The sequence below is a fragment of the Oculina patagonica genome, chromosome 3, assembly GCF_052425735.1.
Source record: "Oculina patagonica isolate OP01 chromosome 3, crgOcupat, whole genome shotgun sequence".
Classification (NCBI taxonomy): Eukaryota; Metazoa; Cnidaria; class Anthozoa; order Scleractinia; family Oculinidae; genus Oculina; species Oculina patagonica.
The window spans coordinates 8106456-8126172 of NC_135760.1; the positions used below are offsets into that span (position 1 = coordinate 8106456).

General features: G+C 39.9%; 3 protein-coding genes across 3 annotated transcripts; all 3 read right to left on the reverse strand.

Moving 5' to 3' along the window:
• Window positions 1-926: 926 nt before the first annotated feature.
• LOC144646358 (peroxidase-like) lies at window positions 927-3330 on the reverse strand. Its single transcript, XM_078505917.1, has 2 exons — window positions 2834-3330; window positions 927-1488 (listed from the first exon to the last, which is right to left on the reverse strand). The coding sequence occupies exons 1-2, from the start codon at window positions 2983-2985 to the stop codon at window positions 945-947; spliced, it is 696 nt and encodes a 231-aa protein (XP_078362043.1). The 5' UTR covers window positions 2986-3330; the 3' UTR covers window positions 927-944.
• On the reverse strand, window positions 2978-7819 carry LOC144646357 (salivary peroxidase/catechol oxidase-like). The gene is made up of 6 exons (XM_078505916.1): window positions 7702-7819; window positions 7009-7304; window positions 5858-6198; window positions 4764-5204; window positions 3850-4031; window positions 2978-3117 (listed from the first exon to the last, which is right to left on the reverse strand). The coding sequence occupies exons 2-5, from the start codon at window positions 7272-7274 to the stop codon at window positions 3958-3960; spliced, it is 1122 nt and encodes a 373-aa protein (XP_078362042.1). The 5' UTR covers window positions 7275-7304; window positions 7702-7819; the 3' UTR covers window positions 2978-3117; window positions 3850-3957.
• A 4019-nt stretch (window positions 7820-11838) lies between these two features.
• LOC144646356 (peroxidasin homolog) lies at window positions 11839-18955 on the reverse strand. Its single transcript, XM_078505915.1, has 8 exons — window positions 18829-18955; window positions 18095-18138; window positions 16461-17058; window positions 15899-16133; window positions 15268-15449; window positions 13923-14233; window positions 13023-13588; window positions 11839-12476 (listed from the first exon to the last, which is right to left on the reverse strand). The coding sequence occupies exons 2-8, from the start codon at window positions 18106-18108 to the stop codon at window positions 12415-12417; spliced, it is 1968 nt and encodes a 655-aa protein (XP_078362041.1). The 5' UTR covers window positions 18109-18138; window positions 18829-18955; the 3' UTR covers window positions 11839-12414.
• Between the last annotated feature and the right edge of the window lie 762 nt (window positions 18956-19717).

Genomic DNA, 19717 nt, shown 5'->3' on the forward strand with positions numbered 1-19717 from the left:
GCTGTCCCTATTTTGCCGCGTGTTCGAGCGTAAAGCTAAAAATGCGCGTGGGAAAAAAAGGCGCGCGAAAATTGGGGCGAGGGCTAGGGAAGCCGACAAGATTTCAAGCAGCCATTTTTCCAATTCGTTTGCTTGTTTGGGTTTTTTCGCCGAGGAAATTAAAATAGAGAGAGTTCGTTCGGGGTTTAATAATGCTGGATGACCTGAAAATTGCTCCACCCATGTGTAATACAGTGTAACTATACTCAGGCACACACCAAGATCCGATTCGACAGTAAAAAAGTTGATACTGAATTCTAAGTGATAAGCCAGCACCAGCTGGTTTCTCTAGACAGTAGTAAAGAAAAGCAAGATTTCAGTGTGGATTTTCGGCTTAGTGTGGACGTTGAGATTTATGTGGAGTTGAAGATTTGTGTGGACGTAGGAGATTTGCACTGACTACAGTCGAGTTTTTGTACGTGTGGACGTTTTTCGTCAGTGTAGACGACAAGTTTTGTAAGGTCGTTTAATTTGTTGGCGGTTGAGTTTTGTGTGGACGTCGAGTTTTATGGTTGTACTATTCCACGTTAAAACTTGAAGGAGGCCGAGTTTCATGTGCATGTTGAGTTTTTTGTGTGGAGGTAGAGTTTAATGTGGTCGTCGACTTTTGTGGTGACGTTCTTATATGCGCGAAGTGAAGAAATAAAAGCACGGGAGGGTAGGTAAACATAAAAAGCCCGAATGCTACTGTGAAGTGACAAACGGGAAACACCATAGGCAATAGAACATAGAATATGTGCCAACTCAGTCTGCTTTACTTGACCGGGTAAGACTTGTAAGGATGTAGAGAGCTTAGGGTGTTTCCTTGCTTTTCACACTTGTGAACGACGTCGAATTATCAAGACAAAAAAAGTCATTAATCTTTTTAATTTAATTTGTTTCAACTTTTGACAGGGCTTGTTTTATTAGTTATCAACTTTCCATTTAGTTAGATTCATCCTCGGCAAACTCTCACAGGCCACGTGCACAGACTTCACCGACAAAACCTTCTCTGGAATTTCCTTTATGTCATCGCTGTTGTCACAGAGCATACGAGCCAGCGAGACCTTCCTCAACTCGTTCAGCTGATCTTCAGTGAATCCAACCTCACTTTCGTTCTCGTACCAAAACCGGTCGCCAGTGCGCAGGCGCTTGAACTGTTCGGCAATCAGACAACCAAATGTAGGTCCCAGGGCTCCCGCACCCACATGACTTTCCAAGATCCCTCCAACGAACAGGTCGACGTCATCTGGGTGCTTGTAGATGCCCGCTATTTTATCAACAACGGCTGAGGGAATTTCTGTTTTGAAATGATCAAAAGAAGTGGCTTTCTGTAGTCCACATAAAAAGCGGAATGTGTTGTATCCAGGCAAACCGCGCTCGCGACCGCGTTGAATGTTGATAGCGGCAAGATCACTGACGTCATTAGGGCCCCGGATTAGCTCCTGTTGAACGGCTTTGGCAAAACTCCTAAAAGATAGAGGGTTTTAAATTGTGTTTTGGTAGGAATTTTGGGTTTTATGTTCCTCCTCTAAAAAATCGGACCTTTTTTTTTTTTTTAAAAAAAAAATTTGTATTGGGAATTGGAAATTTTTTTTTGGGGGAAAGAGAAAAAAAAAAAAGGTGATTTTTTTGGTCGTTTTTTTTTTTTTTTTTTTTTTCTCTTCTTTTTTTTCGGCGGGGTTTGTTAAAAAACCCCGCTCTCCCGGGGGGGGGCCCCCGCGCGCCTTTTTTTTTTTTTTTTTTTTTTTCCCAAAAAAAAAAGAGGCCACGAGTTTTGCTCTTTTATTGAAGGCTGCTACTGTGTTGGATCTAGGGCTAAAATGATTGTATTTCGTAGGTCTTTGCTCATACTAGGCGATCGGGACGATCATTTAAAACCCCCTGATCGTTTCCACTCGCTTCCATCGCCTACGATCGTCTCAGTAGTTCAAACGATCGATGCAATAGAAACGATCGGGGCGATCATATGAGAACCAGCCTTAAGGTAAATATGTCTGATAAGTTCGCGGTAATTCGTAAATACGTCGCAATAGAGGCGTTAAATTTATTTGGTTTGTTCCGACTCTAATTAAGTACCTTGCTCACTTTATTAGCAATTGCATGTATTGCGGTAAACACAGAAAACTCCAGCTAAAATAAAGTTTTTTCACTTTTGTTGGCCCGTAGGAATTCTTCTGGACATACGCACGAGTTATCTACTCGCATCCGATTGGTTAATAAACAGTGGAATTGAGTGTGCCACGTAATAGCTTGCACTTGCGCCGAACCGAAAAAATACCTTGATGAATTAACCGTTCGGTGGGTCTGTTTAAGATATTGTGAAAGGCCTTTTAGAATAACTAAAAGACAGTTTTTCCTTACCCTTCTTTATAGTGAACGCATGAAATACCTACCTTTTACCTACCTCCGGCCTAAAAAAGGTATCCTTTTCTGGCGGAGCCCCCCCCGTAAAGTCTCCTTTTGGAAGTGACTCCTCCGCCCGGAACTTTTTACGAAACTGAGCATTACAAGTCAAAGCGAGAGTAAAAAGGAATAGTCGAGCTTAGCAAAGAAGACCTAAAGAAACCGAATTTACTCTTTTTTGTCATTCTCACTGTTCAGGGTCAGCCATAGTTTTTAGGTATATGGTATAGGTATAAAAACACAGTATAAAGTATACTGTGTTTTTCCAAATTTCGATATTTCGCGTGATTTTGAGGGGAAATTTTGCATATACTGGGCACATGCTTTTTAGGTATATTGGTATACCACTCCCCCCTAGCCGACGCTAACTGTTAGCTATTGTTCGCAATTCGACGTTTTTGAAACTCACCCATCAACCTTTTGTGAATGGTATTTTACGAGTCCCCGGATGAGACCATCAATTCCTCCGTGAGACACGTCATACATCGGCGCGGGGTTAAAGAATTCCTTGGTAGGGTAGGGAGCGTATTTCTTTGAGTACTTTTTACCATATCGACTCATTAGATCCCGTATTTGACTGTGACCAAATCTGAAGGCCGCGGCGGAGAAACTGCCGGATATTGAAGGGTCGACACTGCTGTTGTAACCAGTGTAGAATCCTTTATCCGTTAGTTTGAGTCCGTAACGATCAATCTAGGAGAAAACATACTGATATTTTTTCTGTCACTAACCTAACATTCCCTTCCTTGCCAGCAGAGTCTCCTTTTTCGTTATTTTGAGAGGGAAAGAAAGGGAGTCTCTGCTCTGACTCGTAACGATACATATTGAGCATGCGTTAGCGTTACTAAGTAACCAAACTAATTGGCACGTGATTATATGTTGTATGTTACATGTAACAATAACATGGGCTCAATAGTCGTCTGCGGTAAAATTAAACAGCATGCGCTTTGTCACTGTGAGCTCATTCTCGTCCCCAGCACGATCCTTCTGGTCTTGCGCAAGGTCTCGAACCTTGTCGCAGACCAGAAGAATGGTGGACTCTGGGGACGAGAATGCTGTGGGCTCAGTTAGCAATCAGCTAATAATTCGAAAAGGCATGCGTACAGAGTGCGTCGGGACAACCGGTTTCAAAAACCGGTTAGTTTCGTCTCCTTTTCTTTCCGTCTCAAAATAACGGAAAAGGAGACTCTGCAAGCAGGGAAAACATTCCCCAACCCAGAGGCGTTTCGGCTAGTTCTTGTCACCGTCTTTATCTAACTATGCATGCCTTTAGTTTTATTTTATCAAACCAATTTGAATTTTATTTTTTATTGTCTCATATTCATCATCACAGTCTGAAACAAAGGGAAATAAAAAGTCAAACTGGCTTGAAAAAAATTAAACCAAAGATAAATTTAAACCACAACATATACAATAATTACTCACGTAACTTTGATCCAAAATTTCCGGCAGATATTCATTGTATGTGATGTGTTGATGTTGGGCTGCCACAATTTTCCTCGCCTCTTGGAAGATTTTTTCTTCGTCCCATTCTTAATTGATTGCTCCGAGTTCTTGGGCAATGCGGTTGTGTTCTCGAACTGCCATTACATGAATCGCCGTTAATCCTTTGGAGGAAAAAATACAAGATTGCAAGTAAGTCAGAGCCGTAGCCAGAGTTTTAGTTCACAAGGCAAAATCTTGCAACAGGGGGTCTGGAGGCCTTCCCATCCCCCCCCCAGAAAAGTCCAGAAAACGCGTTCTACAACATTGGTCATAAGCTATGTCTTGTGAAAAATCAATCTTGTTCAACTGGGAGTTATTTTACCAACTAAACGTATTTTGTTTTCAATTTTGAGGTAAAATCTAGACGAGGCGCGCAAGTGCCTCGTCTTCCCTCTTGCTAGTTACCGCTCTGTAGGTGAACAATATAAAATGTCTAGAGAAAATCATCGTGTTCCCTTGGAGTAAAAATGCAAGAGTGAAAGTGATAGAATTAAGGTTCAAGAGAAAAACGTATGTAACGCAAACTAAAATCAGATTGACACACTGTCAATGAGTATTTTAAAGGGACTGTTTATTTTTTGACGTTTTGCCAAATACTCGCTATAAAGGTTGTTGTTTGCAAAGAATTTTCTTCTATGGAGCTAAACGACGAAACCATAGCTTCATTTCAACCAAATCTGTCTCTCGGGCGTTATAATTTAAAGTTACAAGCAAACGAAAAAAAATTTTGAAAACTATTCAGCCTAACAGTATTTCAAAAACCCATTTCACAATCCGTTTCAATCTTCACTTTTGGCCATCCGTAGATTAAAAGGGAAGGATATATGAAGAATATCACCGAAAGAAATCATTACCTGGGTTCACGTTAGCCCTTTTATCTCCTGCCTTGAAACATGGCTGCCTGACTGGATCCTTGGTACGGCAAAACCCCGCCGTTGTTGTTGGAAGTAGTCCATGGAGTACCGAACTACTAGGATGGGGAATCTCCTTTAAGCGTCCTTGTCCTTTAACAGTGTCCCTCAGCTCATCAAGGCTTTTCCTGTCCACCCCATATATCAGAGAGGCGTCTATAAATGCAGTTAAGACGTTGGTGTGCTCGCGTGGTGTAGCCAGCATTGCGGAAGCCGCGGGAGCGTCCCTTTTTAAGGCAATGCATTTAACGCCGACTTTGGGAAAGTGCGGATCGTCAGCTGGGATTGAAATACCGAAGCATTCTCTTGTTAGATCGTTGCAGGCACCTTGACAGCTAATGCCCTGGTGAGCGGCAAGTGTGATATCATGGTCCACGTACTGACCTGTGGTGGCAAAAGATATACAATGGATTAAAATTACATCGCATGCATCCTCCTGCTCCTCCTTCTCCTTCTCCCTCTCATCATCATCATCATCATCATCATCATCATCATCATCATCATCATCATCATCATCATCATCATTTTCCTCCAAATTTTCCTTTTCCTACCAAGATGTACAATCTGACTTGCGGGCAGAAACTAATACTTCTCCCTCGGCAGTTGATAAATATACTACACGTCGATGTTTTTGGAGAACTGTGAATTTGACAGCGCTATCCGCCTGTTATTGGCACTGTAATTATTTCCTTTTGACACGAGGTCTAGAAAATTGATACTGCTAATGGCAAGGACCTTTCTACTCGTGAGAGAGAAACAGAGACTTTTGTCATTGCGAAACAGAAATCTGCCGATGTTACATCGACCTTGCCAAAAAACGTTATTCAGTTTTATACTCACGAGTTATAACAAAATGACACAGCGACGTCTTTTTCCCCAAACGTCGATGATAAGCTCGGTAAAATTTCTTAGAGTCGCGTAATCTGAAATGTCAGCCGTCTTCTCGTCCTGACATTTCAGACTAAGAGCCGCGCAGCACTGAAGTTTTCCTATAGTGCCTAAATTTCTACAATTGATGTGCAACAGAAGCAACTCACCCCATGTCATAGCCATGTGACTCATTATCGCGGAAGGCCTGTCCTCGTTTGTGAACAGATTGAAGCTGACTTGGCGGGCGTTTGGCAGGTCGCCTCCGTCTTGAGCCTGTCGGGGCTTGGATATGCCGTCAGCGTAATCCGCTTCAGCTCCAGGTAAACGAATAAAGGCAGTGTTGGCTGAGCCGAGGACTGGGTTCTTGAGGTTGTTACACGTGCCATCTATATTAAGATAGCGTTTTTTACTGTCGCACTGCGGGGCATCTTTGTCTTTGGGTGTCAATTGTCGTATTATCTCACTGCCGATGCCTTTTAGTTGTTCTTGCTCTTGCTTTGTCTTGAGACTGTTATAATTATAATGATGGTATGTAGGTATTGCACTTTATATCATTAACGAAAACTGTAAACTTAGCTATGGGCAACATTGTGTTATATATGTACATTCTGGCCAAAACACTTGCATTTCTTATTATTTTGGTATATCTCTATATGACATTCATACTTTATTTGGAAAACCATTTGAAAAGGGCAACTAAAAAAGCTGAAGTAGACCTACATCCCTGAATTAAAGATGAGCAAAGTTATACAATAAAATTAAAAAACCCCTAACTACATACTAGAATAAAAAGATGATAAAATATAAAATGATAATAGAAAATTTAATGTAAAATTTTTAATTTCAGTCAAGTATGAAATTGAGTTCTTTCCCTTCGTGGGGTGGGGGGGAGCGTAGGGGGGGGGGAGGGGACTAAAAAAATTGTACGAGGAGGTTCCAACGCGGTCGAAACCCTTACCCTTTATTTTATATTTCTTTTGTTTTCAGAAAAGTTTACCCTTTCGTAAACCCTTGATTGAAAATGGTACCCCATTTACATACCTACAGATCAGGGTTACTGCATCTCTTTTTGTTGACATATTTTCAAAAGTCTTTTAAGACAGTTTCCAACCCTGTTTCATACTCCAAGTGGTAAACCTACAGCCTGAAAAAAGGTGCCCCTTTCGGGCGTAGCCTCCCGATATTGTTTAGTATAAGGAGTACCTCCCGGGTTTGTTCGTTAAGCTTTCGTTCTTTCGTTTCTTTTTGCTTTCGTTTCAGTATAAATAAGCTGTAAGGTTAATGCCTGGTTTCAGATAATCACTCTTGCTACTCTCACCCCATCTGCTCGGCAAGCTTCCTTGTGGTCATTTCCAAGATAAGTGCATGTTGTTGTTCAGGTTTTAACTCTGTTTTAATCTGTGGATGATGGGAGTTGCTTGACCGTATTTTTTCGTCTTCACATAAGATTTTTTCCTGGGCCTCCAAGAACATTTCAAGGATCTCTTCGTCACTGATGTAAATGTCACCTGCGCCCTTTACGCTCTCCAAAGTTGAAGTCGTCAGTAGCAGCCCCGTAACCAAACACCAAAGCAGCAACATCATGGGCAAATCTCTACACCACCTAAACACCAACTATGTAAAATAAATAAAAACCGTACAATTTTTTTTATAATTTTTGGATGTGTTGTTTTGTGATATCAGGAATAATCGAGGTCGAGGTGTATGTTTTCAGCTTCAGCCTACCAAGAAAAGGGTGGCCAACAGGGAGGGAAGGCAAAAAGACTTATCAGGACAGCTGGTTTCACTAACTCTGTTTTGGAAAAGGACAAAAATCTTCAAATTAAGAATGCTCAGTGGACGAGCCTTTATAAAAAGGAGTTCCTGCTGCTTAAAGTAGTCAGCGAAGTGACAGAATTATATGACTAGCATTATGGCGAAGATAGTTAGAAATCAACAAAATATTTACTGGTAAACTGCGGCATTTTAACTGCTTGAAAGACAACATACGGACAGCCACTCGGCTATGTACTTTAAGCGGACTTGCCTAAAGAAATTGCACCAGTAGATGAAAAATTCGTTCCTAGATAAAAGGAAAATTTTTTCTGGAGAACAATGTAAAATTAGTTACCATTATCCAACTAGCACTACGCTCAATGGAATACAAATAACGCTCGACACTGAGTGTATATATACGGGCTCGCCATATTACTGCAAGACTCGAAAAAAAAAAAAATAAAGCAATCATACACACTAAATCTCTAACAAGATAGTTATATATGTTGTGGTTCAAATTTATCTTTGGTTTAAAATTTTTAAAACCATTTTGATTTTTATTGCCCTTTGTTTCAGCTAATATGATAATGGATTTGAGATGATGAAAAATAAATTTTAAACTGGTTTGAAAAATTTTATACTTAAGAAAAATTTAAACCGCGACATACATCTTTGGGAAAAAGAGCAATTTACCTTTCCTGTACGTTTTTGATCTGCTTATTGACTTCTGTCGAAGTTTTTTTTCAGTAATATGTGAAGACAGTTATTGGTTTAATTTCTGTAGATATCATAAAATCGTCTCTCAAATCTCTTCCCTTAACAAAGACTGATTGAATCGAAGAAAGTATACAGAAATTAAGCCGCTGCTTCGTTATATTTTACTAAGGAAACAGTTTTTACAACAATCAATTCGCACTTTGTAACGGTATCTTTTTGATGTCCTCAAAATTAAGCTTAATTAATGATTAGTACCTCGCTGATGCCAGCTCCCTATTAGTCCAGAGCTTAACAAGGCCTCCAGTCATCGATTGTATCAGTAGAATCGATGAACAATTCGGTGAACAATTACAACTAAAGGTTCATTTTTGGGTCTATTTTCTGGACATTTTGTTATTTGAAGTGAGCTATTACGCTGCCAAAGAAAGATTGGTTACTCTGGCCACTTTTCTACGTAGAAATCCGTCTCATACAGTTATAAATAAAGTTAATAAGACTTGTGAATTGGTCCAGAATTTGCCGGTAACTTTACTTTGTAGCTAGGCAGCACATTTCAGGCAAATAATCTCATTGGCGATACATTTTTCAATATCATAAACCGACACTTAAATTCACAGCTATTGCGTTTTGTTTTAGTTTGCACTAAGGCAGGATTTATCGAGACTCTGAGCGGGTCGAGATCGCAATTTATGAAATAAGAAATGAAAAGATATTTTCTTATTTATACAGCGTTTCGAAAGAACTAGATAAAGAAACATTAGTGGCCCTTGTTTCCACAGCTGCTAATAAGCTCTTCTGAATAACTTATCGTTAATTCATGCATGGACGCGTGTTACCATAGCTAGGGCTTTCCACAAGTTTTTTCGAAATTATTGAAAAAGGTGCTCGAAAGTTGCTCCAAAAATCCAAAAAGGTTGCTTTCGATTAAAAAAGTTGCTCGAAAGTTTCCCAAAGAAATCCAAAACGCCGCTTTTTATCAAGAAAATGTTTTCAAATATATGCTAATTTTCCTTTGAAGGTAAGATTTCTAAGCAGTTTCGTGCAATTTCACTGCAACAGAAGTATCTAAATAACATTTTTTATACCATGCCATAGAAAATACAGCCAATCAGAATACAGGAAAGCCGTTGTATATTCGACGGTATTCAACCCAACCTTCCCATCGTGCGCTGCGATCTTATTCTCGATGAAATTTAATGAGCGTATTTTCTATGGCATGGTATAAAATAGTTACACAACACTTTCTCGTGGTATACTATGGAATATCCCACTTGTCACTTGTATTTTCTTCGTATACACACTCGCCTAAAGGCTCGTGTGTATACCGAGAAAATACAAGTGACTCGTGGGATATTCCATAGTATACCACTCGAAAGCGTTGCATAACTAGTATATAATTAAGCAAAAAATTGTTGAATTACAAGCATTCCTTTCACTGAGAAAAATCGTGTAAATATCGATGACGTCATGTTTTCAAATATATGATAATTTTCCTTGAAGGTAAGATTTCTAAGCAGTTTCATGCAATTTCACTGCAACAGAAGTATCCAAATTAACTTTTAAAAGCAAACATTTGTTGAATTACAAGCATTTCTTTTACTGAGAAAAATCGTGTAAATATCGATGACGTCATGTTTGCTGAGTCAAAAGTCGAAACGTCTTGGGATGCTTCTCAAAAAGCTTCGGCAAACTTCGTTAATCTTCGGAAATGTTCGTATGGCCTTCGTACAACCCTTCTTCGGAGGGAAAAAGTTGCTCGAAATATGAAAAGTTGCCAAAAATTTTGCCGAGGAACTTGTGAAAAGCCCTATCTATAACCTAACAGTGAAAAAAAAATATGTGCAGTTGGTTTAGAAACCTGAAATAATGGAAACACAACTTATTGAGGTAGCCCAATTGCTGATAAATTTACTGACAGTTTCGTCTTATTTTGTCGGCAACGATGCATGAATGATATACTGTGCTCGCTAGCGTTCTCTCGGGCTGAGCGTAATGTACAGACTGCGCGTTTTTTAACCAACTGATCAGATGTAGCCTGAAGTGCAGACGTTTTTGTTGGGCGTACGCTTGAATTCTGAAAATCAAGTGAAATGGGGTGGGTCCGTTTCCCTCCAAACTCTAAAAAAAACTCGATGGAGGCTCCCTTGTGCAAAATATGCTCGCCCTGCAGTCAGATTGTGAATTTGCGAGCGCGTTTTTCAACATTTATCCTTTTAATAATAATAATAAAAAATATTTACACAGGGAAACCACGTCAGTCACACAACTGCTATCAATGTAGGCCCTGTTAAAATAATAAATGTCCATTATGCACATGTTGAACGCGACATGTTCTTAAAGTTATGGAACTGTGATAGCGTTGTTAACCATTTCATCCATCTGAATTTGAGAGTGTTTTTCCAAGTCCATAAATATCTTGGGGAGAGATTGAAAAAGTTCGAAGTAGCATAATGATAAATATTTCATAAGGTTTTTTAGAGGGGGGGGGGGGGCCCCCCCCCCCCCCCCCCCCCCCCCCCCCCCCCCCCCCCCCCCTAATAAATATACTTGTTACAGAAAATCAACCGAAAATATAAAACGAATAATCTAAATGGTCTTCAACAATCGCCTTGGAATAATTTTTTTTATCCAAATTTACACAAATTCGGTGAAATATAAAAATAACCACTTAAAACAGTAAAGGAACATTTCAATAACACAGCAAAAATTAATACAGAAGGAGGTACGGATGGCCAAAAGTGAAGAAGATTGAATCGATTGCGATACCCGGGGGGGTACTCCCTATAATGGCCTATACGGGGAGGCTCCGCCCGAAAGGGGTACCTTTTTCAGGCTTCAGGTATATGAAAGGGTAGGGATTTCACAAGTTTAGGTATACGAAAGGTATGGAAATCAGTAATTTAGGTTTTTGAAAGGGCCTTTTAATAAAAATATTTCGAGCAGATGCAATTTATGGCTGTATAATTTCAGTTTATGAAGCGCTATTGCAAATGAAAAGAAAACGTTGTGTTTTAAGTCTATGCCATGACTTTCAGGTATATGAAAGGGGTACCTTTTTTCATGAAAAGGTATACGAAAGGGGTACAATTTCTGGCAAAATGGTATATAAAAGGGTAAGGGGTAGGAGCTCGGGGCGGAGCCTCCCCGTACAAAACTTTGTTGAGTACCCCCCCCCCCCCCCGGGTTGCGATATGGGTTTTTCGAAATAATGTTGGGCTCAACAGTTTTCAAAGTTAGTGTCGTTTGCTTGAAACTTTAAATTATAACGTCCGGGAGACACATTTGGTTGCAATAAACATGAAGCTATGGTTTGACCATTAAGATCCATAGAATTAATCTCTTTGCAAACATTAAGTTTTATGGCAAGTATTTCTTAACTCAGCCGTGACACAGGCCCTTTAACTGGCTTCCGTGATTTGTTTTATGCAGCAAATATGGGAAAAAGAAGTTACGGAACTGCTGCTTTCAGTTCGTTTTTAGGTATACGGTATACAGGGGGTTTTAAATTGGGTATACAGTATTTTTACGTTAAAATTGGGCCTTCTTTGGGTATTAAGTATACCGCGTTTTTTCCAAATTTTGGTATTTTGCATCAAAAGTGGAAAGTGAAGGACCTGAAATGGGTTGCGGTTAACAAACAAGTAACTTGTTTGAAGGTATAAAGAAGTTCTCCGTGTGCAATTAACTGTAAGTTTATTTCAATAATATAAAAGTTACAAGCCGTTTAAGTCACTACTAGAACTAACAATTCAATCGAACAAACCATTGAACTTCTTCCTCAGTAACTTGCACCACATCACTTGCTAGATTATCTGCAGTCTAATCAATTTTTGTTTAAGGTTTACGAATGCAATTACAGTTCCTAAACCTAATTACACGACCTGAAAATTGTAATTCAAAAACACATAGCTGGATGAAGTCACAAACTCTTACTAATGAATGAAATATATCTATTGAAGCCACGAATGAAGTCTGCGTAAGTGTTAGAACGTATTTGGATTGTTGCAGTTGCATTTTGGTTTTACTGAAACAACAATTGTGGCAAGGTAGTAACTCATTCGAGAATAAAAAATAATGTTATGTTGCTTTTGAAGAACAACTTCCTAGCAAATAGTCCTTACGTTGCCTTTCAGTATTTTTTTTTAAACTACAAAGTTACACAATTTATGGAAATAAAAGAACAAAAATTGGTTCAAGCTTATGTTACATGTTCCGTTCTCGTCAGTAACACATGCATCAACGACAACAATCTTCAAGCACCGACAGCCGATGGTTCCCCACCAAGACCCCCTTCTTCTTCGGCGGCTGGTGCTCCTAAAGAAAGAGGGAGAGAAAGAAGACTCATGATCTCGCGTGTTTCATAACTTTTATAAAGTCATGGAGGTATGGTTGTATAATGGCTGTAGAATTCTAGCACAGCATGAAAATGCTTAGTGACCTATCTTATTGGGTCTGAGAGCTTAATCCAGCAATTCAACAACGGTTGAGGCCCGCTTCTATACGGAACGCTCTATAGAGAGTGGCTTTGGTCCCTAGCTCGTACAACGGACACACCGTTAATACCGACAATTCCTGTGATCAGTATACTCTATCTGTGTCAACGAGGTTTGATTGTACTTCCAGGGGCCGGGGCGGGGGGATTCCCTGAGAAAATGTGTGATCAACAAGGTTTGATTGTACTCCCGGGGGGATTCCCTGAGAAAATGTGGGTGCTCGTCGAAAATTTTGATACACCCCCAAAAGGCACCAGAAGCCCGTCATTTTTCTAAGAGAGCCCCCTCGCGAGCTGTCCTTTTGATCGTCACTGCATTATTTCTGACACAAATAACAACAAAATTAAACTGGGGAAAAATCGCCTACCCTCTTCATCTTTAAAGACTTCCAAGTTGACACGAGGCAGAAAGTCGCAGTCCACCAGGTCGCCGCGATTGGCTATGGGCCTAAAGGCATTCCTCTGAATGAAGTACACGCCATCTGTGTTGTCACACAGCACTCGTGACAGTGTGCTCTTTCGTATCTCGGTCAGTTGAGGGAGAGTGAACGCTGCGTGAGGGTCGTTTCTCTCATACCAGAACCGATCGCCTTTTCGTAGCTTATAGAACTGCTTGGTTATGATGCAGGTGAAGGTGAACCCCAGCGCGCTTCCAGGGGCAGGGAACTCACTTATGCCGCCTGACCACAAATCGATGTCTCTCACGGCAGCGTAAACGTTTTTCAGCCGGTCGACCTGTACTTCGCTTATAAATCGACGAAGTTGAGGAAACAATGTAGGTGAACCCCCTCCACACGCTGCTAGGAACTGGGTGTAGCCTGGTAGGCCATGATCCCGACCACGCTGGCAGTTTATTGCTGGAAGATCACCGACTATGCCATCAATGGTCTCCCCTTCAAAGATGAGTCTTTCACGCACGGCAGATACAAAGTTCCTGCAAAAATAAGCAAAAAAATGTCAGTGGTTATGGCACTGCAACTAGTTGGAGAGTCACAAGAAAGTGCCGAGGACGAAAGGTATCCGTAATTGAACATGATTTCTAGTGCTATTTACAAAACTAAGCACGAGGACATTTTTCTGGGATTAAATTGAACAATAAGTCAACCGCAGCGAAAGGTGGAATTTGCATTCTTGACTTACTTATTCCAGATTCGACAGTAAATTTCTTTATAGACCTTTAGTTACTGGCGTGTTTTTGATGAGAGATAGACAAGGAAAGTGTCTTTGACTTATATAATGATGAGTTTTCAAATTAATTAATTACTTACGCATCTGGCAGCTGGGCGTCTTCAAGAACCAGGCCCAGTAAGATGTTTGAAATAAAATTGACCTTTCGTCCCAAAAATAAGAGACCTGCGTTGAAAAACTCCCTGGTAGGAATGAAGCCGTTAAAGACGAACCGCGGCCTGCCACCCCTACGCTCCTGGAAAGAGAACAGTCTGAAGAAATTCCTGATGAGAGTGTGACCCATTCTTAGTGCAGCTGTAGAGAAGGAATTGAACATTTCAGGGTTTACGGCTGGATCGTAACCTTCGAAGAACTGACCATCCGGCTCCAACTCAATGCCTGCGTTAGCCCTCTGAAAACAGAAGATATGCGCCAATCAATCAATCAACCAATCAGTCAATCAATCGATCAATCAATCAATCAATCAATCAATCAATCAATCAATCAATCAATCAATCAATGCTCAAGACTAGAGTTGACTTGTAGCAAGTCTAGGCAAACAAAAAAGAACAAATTTGTAAAATGGAAAGGCTCTGCTTTGTATTCCTGCTTTGTATAACAAAAAAAGAACAAATTCTAAGGGTCTACTTTGTATTCCTTGGTCGGTAGTCCATAGAGTCTATCGCAGTTTGAAACCAACGGTGCCCATCATTTTGTCAGGATATTGTTAAAATTTGTCAATACTAATTATTTCATGGTGGAGAGATGCACTTTGAGAGTAAAGCGTCTCAACCGTAAGACCGCGGCACAAAGATGCCAAACGGTGTTTAAACTCAGACTTCTCGATTCGGAGTCTGACACACTAACCATTTAGGTAACCTAGTCGGATGTTCTTTTTAAACAAACGCGCGTTTTGCTCTTTTGCTCTTCTCATTGCAAGCTCCCAAAAGGCAAGTTGGAATTCTCTTTGCCATTTTGGTAGTTTGGTAATCAAGAAGTGAGGTTTTTTGGCGTAGTTTGTGCGTAGCGATGCATGTTAGAAGTCAGAATGGTCCCCAAAATGTCGCAGGCCGCAATGCTCGCAAAATCAGTGGGTGCCGCTCGTGCTCGCACAGGTCGCATGCTCGGTTAGAGAGGTAGGTGAAAAGTGCCGTTGCTCGAGGCTTTTGTCTGCTCGTGCTCGCAAGAAAAACGCGTGCTCGCATGCTCGCAAAGACCATTTGATACCCCTCATGTTGATTTTAACGAATCTTGCCCATCTAAACTGGCCCCCTTTTGGCCTTTCTTTGTTTTGTTTGATTTCGCCTACAGTTTTACGCCGTTATTGTGATATTTAAGTTAATTCTATGAACAGTTGGTCAGTGCCGATATTGCCTAAACTTGTGTGACATAGCCCCTTTAAAGCCTGGTATTATGATTTTGTGATTCAAAGTACGCATTTCTTACCACATTTTGATCGAAAAGAACTGCAAGCCACTCTTTGTAAGTGATGTGCTGTAACTCGGCAGCAACAATTTTTCGCGCCGTTTGGAACACTCTCTCATCATCCCAAAATGGATTTATCTCGTGCAGGTATTTGGCAATGCGATTGTGCTCGCTGACCCATAGAGTGTGCATCGCCATTAATGCTGTCAATCAAAAGACAAATACGGTTAAGGGTTGAATACTGGTAACATTTAAATGAATGAATGAATGAATGAATGAATGAATGAATGAATGAATGAATGAATGAATGAATGAATGAATCAATCAATCAATTAATCAATCCATCGATCGATCGATCGATGGATGGACGGATCAATAAATCGTTTCCTATGTTTGAGTGTTTGAACGTTTGGAACTTCAATGTTTCTTTGAACAAGGGCTCCGTGGAAAAAACTTGACTGAATTAAAGCTTCCGGCGCAACACAGGGCGACATTAGGCAATTGAAGCTGATTTACTGGCAAAATTGGCAGAAAAAGCATGGTGACCTAAGGAAACAATAGGCTACTTAAAGTGACTTTTATAAATCTCAGAGCAGGCCAAGGATGGTGTTTTGTTAAAATAGAATTCGAGCAACTATGTCCATTTTCTTACCTTGATTTTCGTTAACTCGAACGTCGCCAGCTAAAAAGCAAGGGTCTTCCTTTGGGTTAGCAGATCTGCAGAAGGCTTCCTCCTCTGCGGCCGGTAGAATTGGGCAGCCTGTGGCCTGTTTGAATGGACGAGTGTCCAATAGTTTGCGGTCGTTTTGATCACGAAGCTGCTCCGCTAGGACGTCGTCTGATCCGTATACTTGTGAACCGTCGAGATAGGTAGTTACTTCATTTATCTGCCATAGAAATGCACAATGTAGTCAAATTTGTTAAGACGGAATCCATCAGGAAATCGAGTAATATTTATTTTAGTTGGACCAATAAGATGTGAATAATTTTGGTACATAATTTTGTGCAATAAATACTCATAGTCCTGGCGGATTCCGTCAAAAGAGGCTACGTCCAAACAAAAGCATAGCATCTACTTTATTGTTAGTCTAGAATTCAAATTTTTAATCTTCATTTTACTATTTTTCTTACTGTCATTTCCTACTAATTCCAAACCGCACTGGCTCTCCTAGTTAGGAAGGTTAAAAAGAAAATCGAAAATTGACCCAACTGACCTGTTCTCCATTTTCAGTCTGAAACGACCTCCGGAGTGGAATGCACTGTGCACTCTGATTATTACTGAGCTCTTCACCCGGCAGTATATCGATTCCAGTACATCCTTCACGAATAGGACATGGTTCATTGTTCACTCCACAGTCGACGTTTTGGACAAAAGCAGTTAAGGTAAGATCATGGTCCAAAAACTGCCCCCAGGTCATTGTTATGTGGGTAAAATCTGGTGTGGTATTGTTGACATTATCATTTGTGCTATTAAACACAATTGTGCTGACGGTCCTGCAATTGGGGAGAAGCTTGCCTGATATGACTGAGTTAATCCGTGGTTGGAAGCCCGGCTGAGTATACGCAGTAGGAGTGCTTAAGCCTGGGAAACGTTGCAACTCTTGACCGGTTGAACCACGCGATGTGTTGCAGAGGTTGTTGCACGTGCCGTCGAACGTGCGAAACTCGAGCTTGAGACATGATAAGGTCACGTTGATCGGGTCGCAGAATGGCTGGTTGAGCGTAGCCAGGTTAAGCTGGGCAGCATCAAGAGACAAAGTCGCTTGGCACACTTCATACGCACCGAGGATAAGTAGAACTCCTAGAAGGAAGCTAAACAACACAAAGAAAAGGAGGCTTGGAGTCAATATCATTTATTATCACTGCGGGAAGAGCAATCGTGGACAGTATATTACTGATTTATAAAGGATTTTGTTTGTTTACTTGTTATTAAAAATCTTAAGATAATTGTTGTTAATTGTTAAATATACTGAGGGTTTTAGAGAAACAATTGAAAACTCACAATTGTTCTTGATAATTCCTAGTAGTTCTTGTGTGGAAGTTATCCACCTTAGTTTAATTTCGCAAACTGAATATGTTGTCACTTCAGGGAAAGTTTGTGAACGCTTGACCAAAATCTAATTTCTCAAAACAATATCATTCTATTATCGGATGAGATAGGTATTGGGAATAGAGAAAACCATCAACATAGGGGATATTGTGCCCACGTATTGACATGCAGTGATTAAAGAAAATGCTGGAAAGAGTTGCAATTGGAGAAACTAATTAATCCTTATACATGTCTTATTCGACTCGATAATGTTCCAGCAGCTTTGTTTTTAAAGGGGCTTTGTCAGGAATTTGAGCAGAGTTTTGAACATCCAAAGATTACATTCGTTGAGCACCTAAACAATGGTCATATTAACAATTGTTTTGAGCACGGACCAACAACGCTGCTGTGAATGAAATGGAAAAACTAAAATAGCTAAACGGGGTTGATGCGCGTCAAAAATCGATTTTATTGCGTGATGCAGGAAACCAACAATAATGGTCCATTTAAACATGAAAGAGCCGGACCAACGAACGTCTGGGGTGGATACCCTTAAAAATTATGCTAAATTTTCAAGTTGTATACGCGTTTCCAAAAATATCGATATTTATAGCCGTAGTTTGGTTTCTATCCGCAAACTAGGGTTATATCTTCCTTTAGCTGTTCAAAGATAATGTTTTCATGGGTTAAGTTGCCTACCACTAATTTCAGAACAGTTTTGACCAAAATCTACGAAATTCCCGTGACGTAGCTTCTTTAACGATTAGCCATATGGATCAACCTGGTAAAAGGGTGCATTTCTTCTAAATCTCAACTTACCTTGTTGCCTGCATTTTTCCTTAAGATTGCCTCTCACTTTACACCTGTTGAGCCAGTGACAGCAAAAGTCAGTACGACTAGCTTACTATAATTGGGGAGTTAGTTCTTTTAACATACATCATGGGATAACAGGAACGGTATACTGTATACAACAATTATCGTCCCACTATTTTTGATGCACTTTCTGACGAGCCTTGGCGCGCCCGATACTTTTCGAATATTCACTGTTCATCGAAATGGCTACCAATTATTGTCAGTTTAGATTTGTCTTCTGCTTATCAAAAATAATGCAGAAACAGAACTACAGTGTCCCATAAGTATTCATATTTTTCGTGCAAGAAATGTAATAAAAAAAATCTACAACTGGCAAAACATTACATCCGAAACTCCAGTCGCGAACTCAGTGAAATAGCTTAGTTTTCTTTTAAATGGAACATACATGTCACCTTTACAAGGCAAAAAAGTCGAAATTGTCACTCGCTCGGCTTACAGGACTAAAGCAGGCCAGGCAGGGGTCCTAAATCATTTTTTTCAAATAAGTTTAGTTACAGCTAATTTTGAGACAAAATAATTTTAACGGTGGACAAAAAATTTGAAACAGAACGTGACAAATACTTGTCCTCCTTTAGAAGTTAAGATCACTAAACTCTTAAAACAGAAAAACAAACAAACAAACTTCTACAACAAAACTCAATCTATAACGCACAAGCAATTTAAAATAATCCAATACGTACCTTAATAAAGCTGTAGATTTGAGTCGAGAATCCAGTACAGAACAAACCTATTCCTTGAAGAATCTCTTCAGTGGAAGCCTTGCTTGCTGTAGCGAAATGAGCAGAGCGTTCTTGCTTTTATACACACCGTTTCGTGCCATCCCCGAGTCGGTGGGCAAAGTCTAACTACCTCTCAAACAAAAGCAGTTTGACTTTAAAGCTGATATCGGAATTTATTTCTGCTCCTGTACTATTTTCAGGCGCACACACGCAGGTAGCGGAAGCCTGCCAAAAGCAATATTTGTGTTTTTGTTTGTTTAATGACGAAATAAGCTTAATTGTCTTTGTTGCTTTTAAACAAACTGATATATTTCAGTATTACTAACTGATACGATATTTCGAGACTATGTATTGGTCTACAGCTTTGCAATTTTCTTAACAAAAAGAGAACGGATGCGAAAACATTAAACCTATTGCAATGATATAAACAACAAACGAGCAAACTTTTTTGCTTTGTCACGAGTTTATGACATTCAGCTTAAATTATTTCTTCTACTGTGAAATCACTTGAAACGTCTTCCTCCTTTAGTGGTTAAAAAATTCCCTAATAATCGATTACAACAAAAATAAGTATCATGTCTTGATTTATGGCATTTAAGCATGTTTCAGATGAAATGATAACCGCAGTTTTTAAAAGGCCGTGCTATATTGCAAATCCATGATTGTGATTGGCTGTGCATGGTATCACTGACTAATTTCGCCCACACTACGACACTTAGGCGTGCATATCCAGACCTTGAAATCGACATGTAAAAGGTAAAGGTAAATTTATTTATTCTCTTCATGTAATAGAACAAGAAAACTAAGAATATACATTGAAAGATGTAGACTATTCTCTCTCATTTTCTAC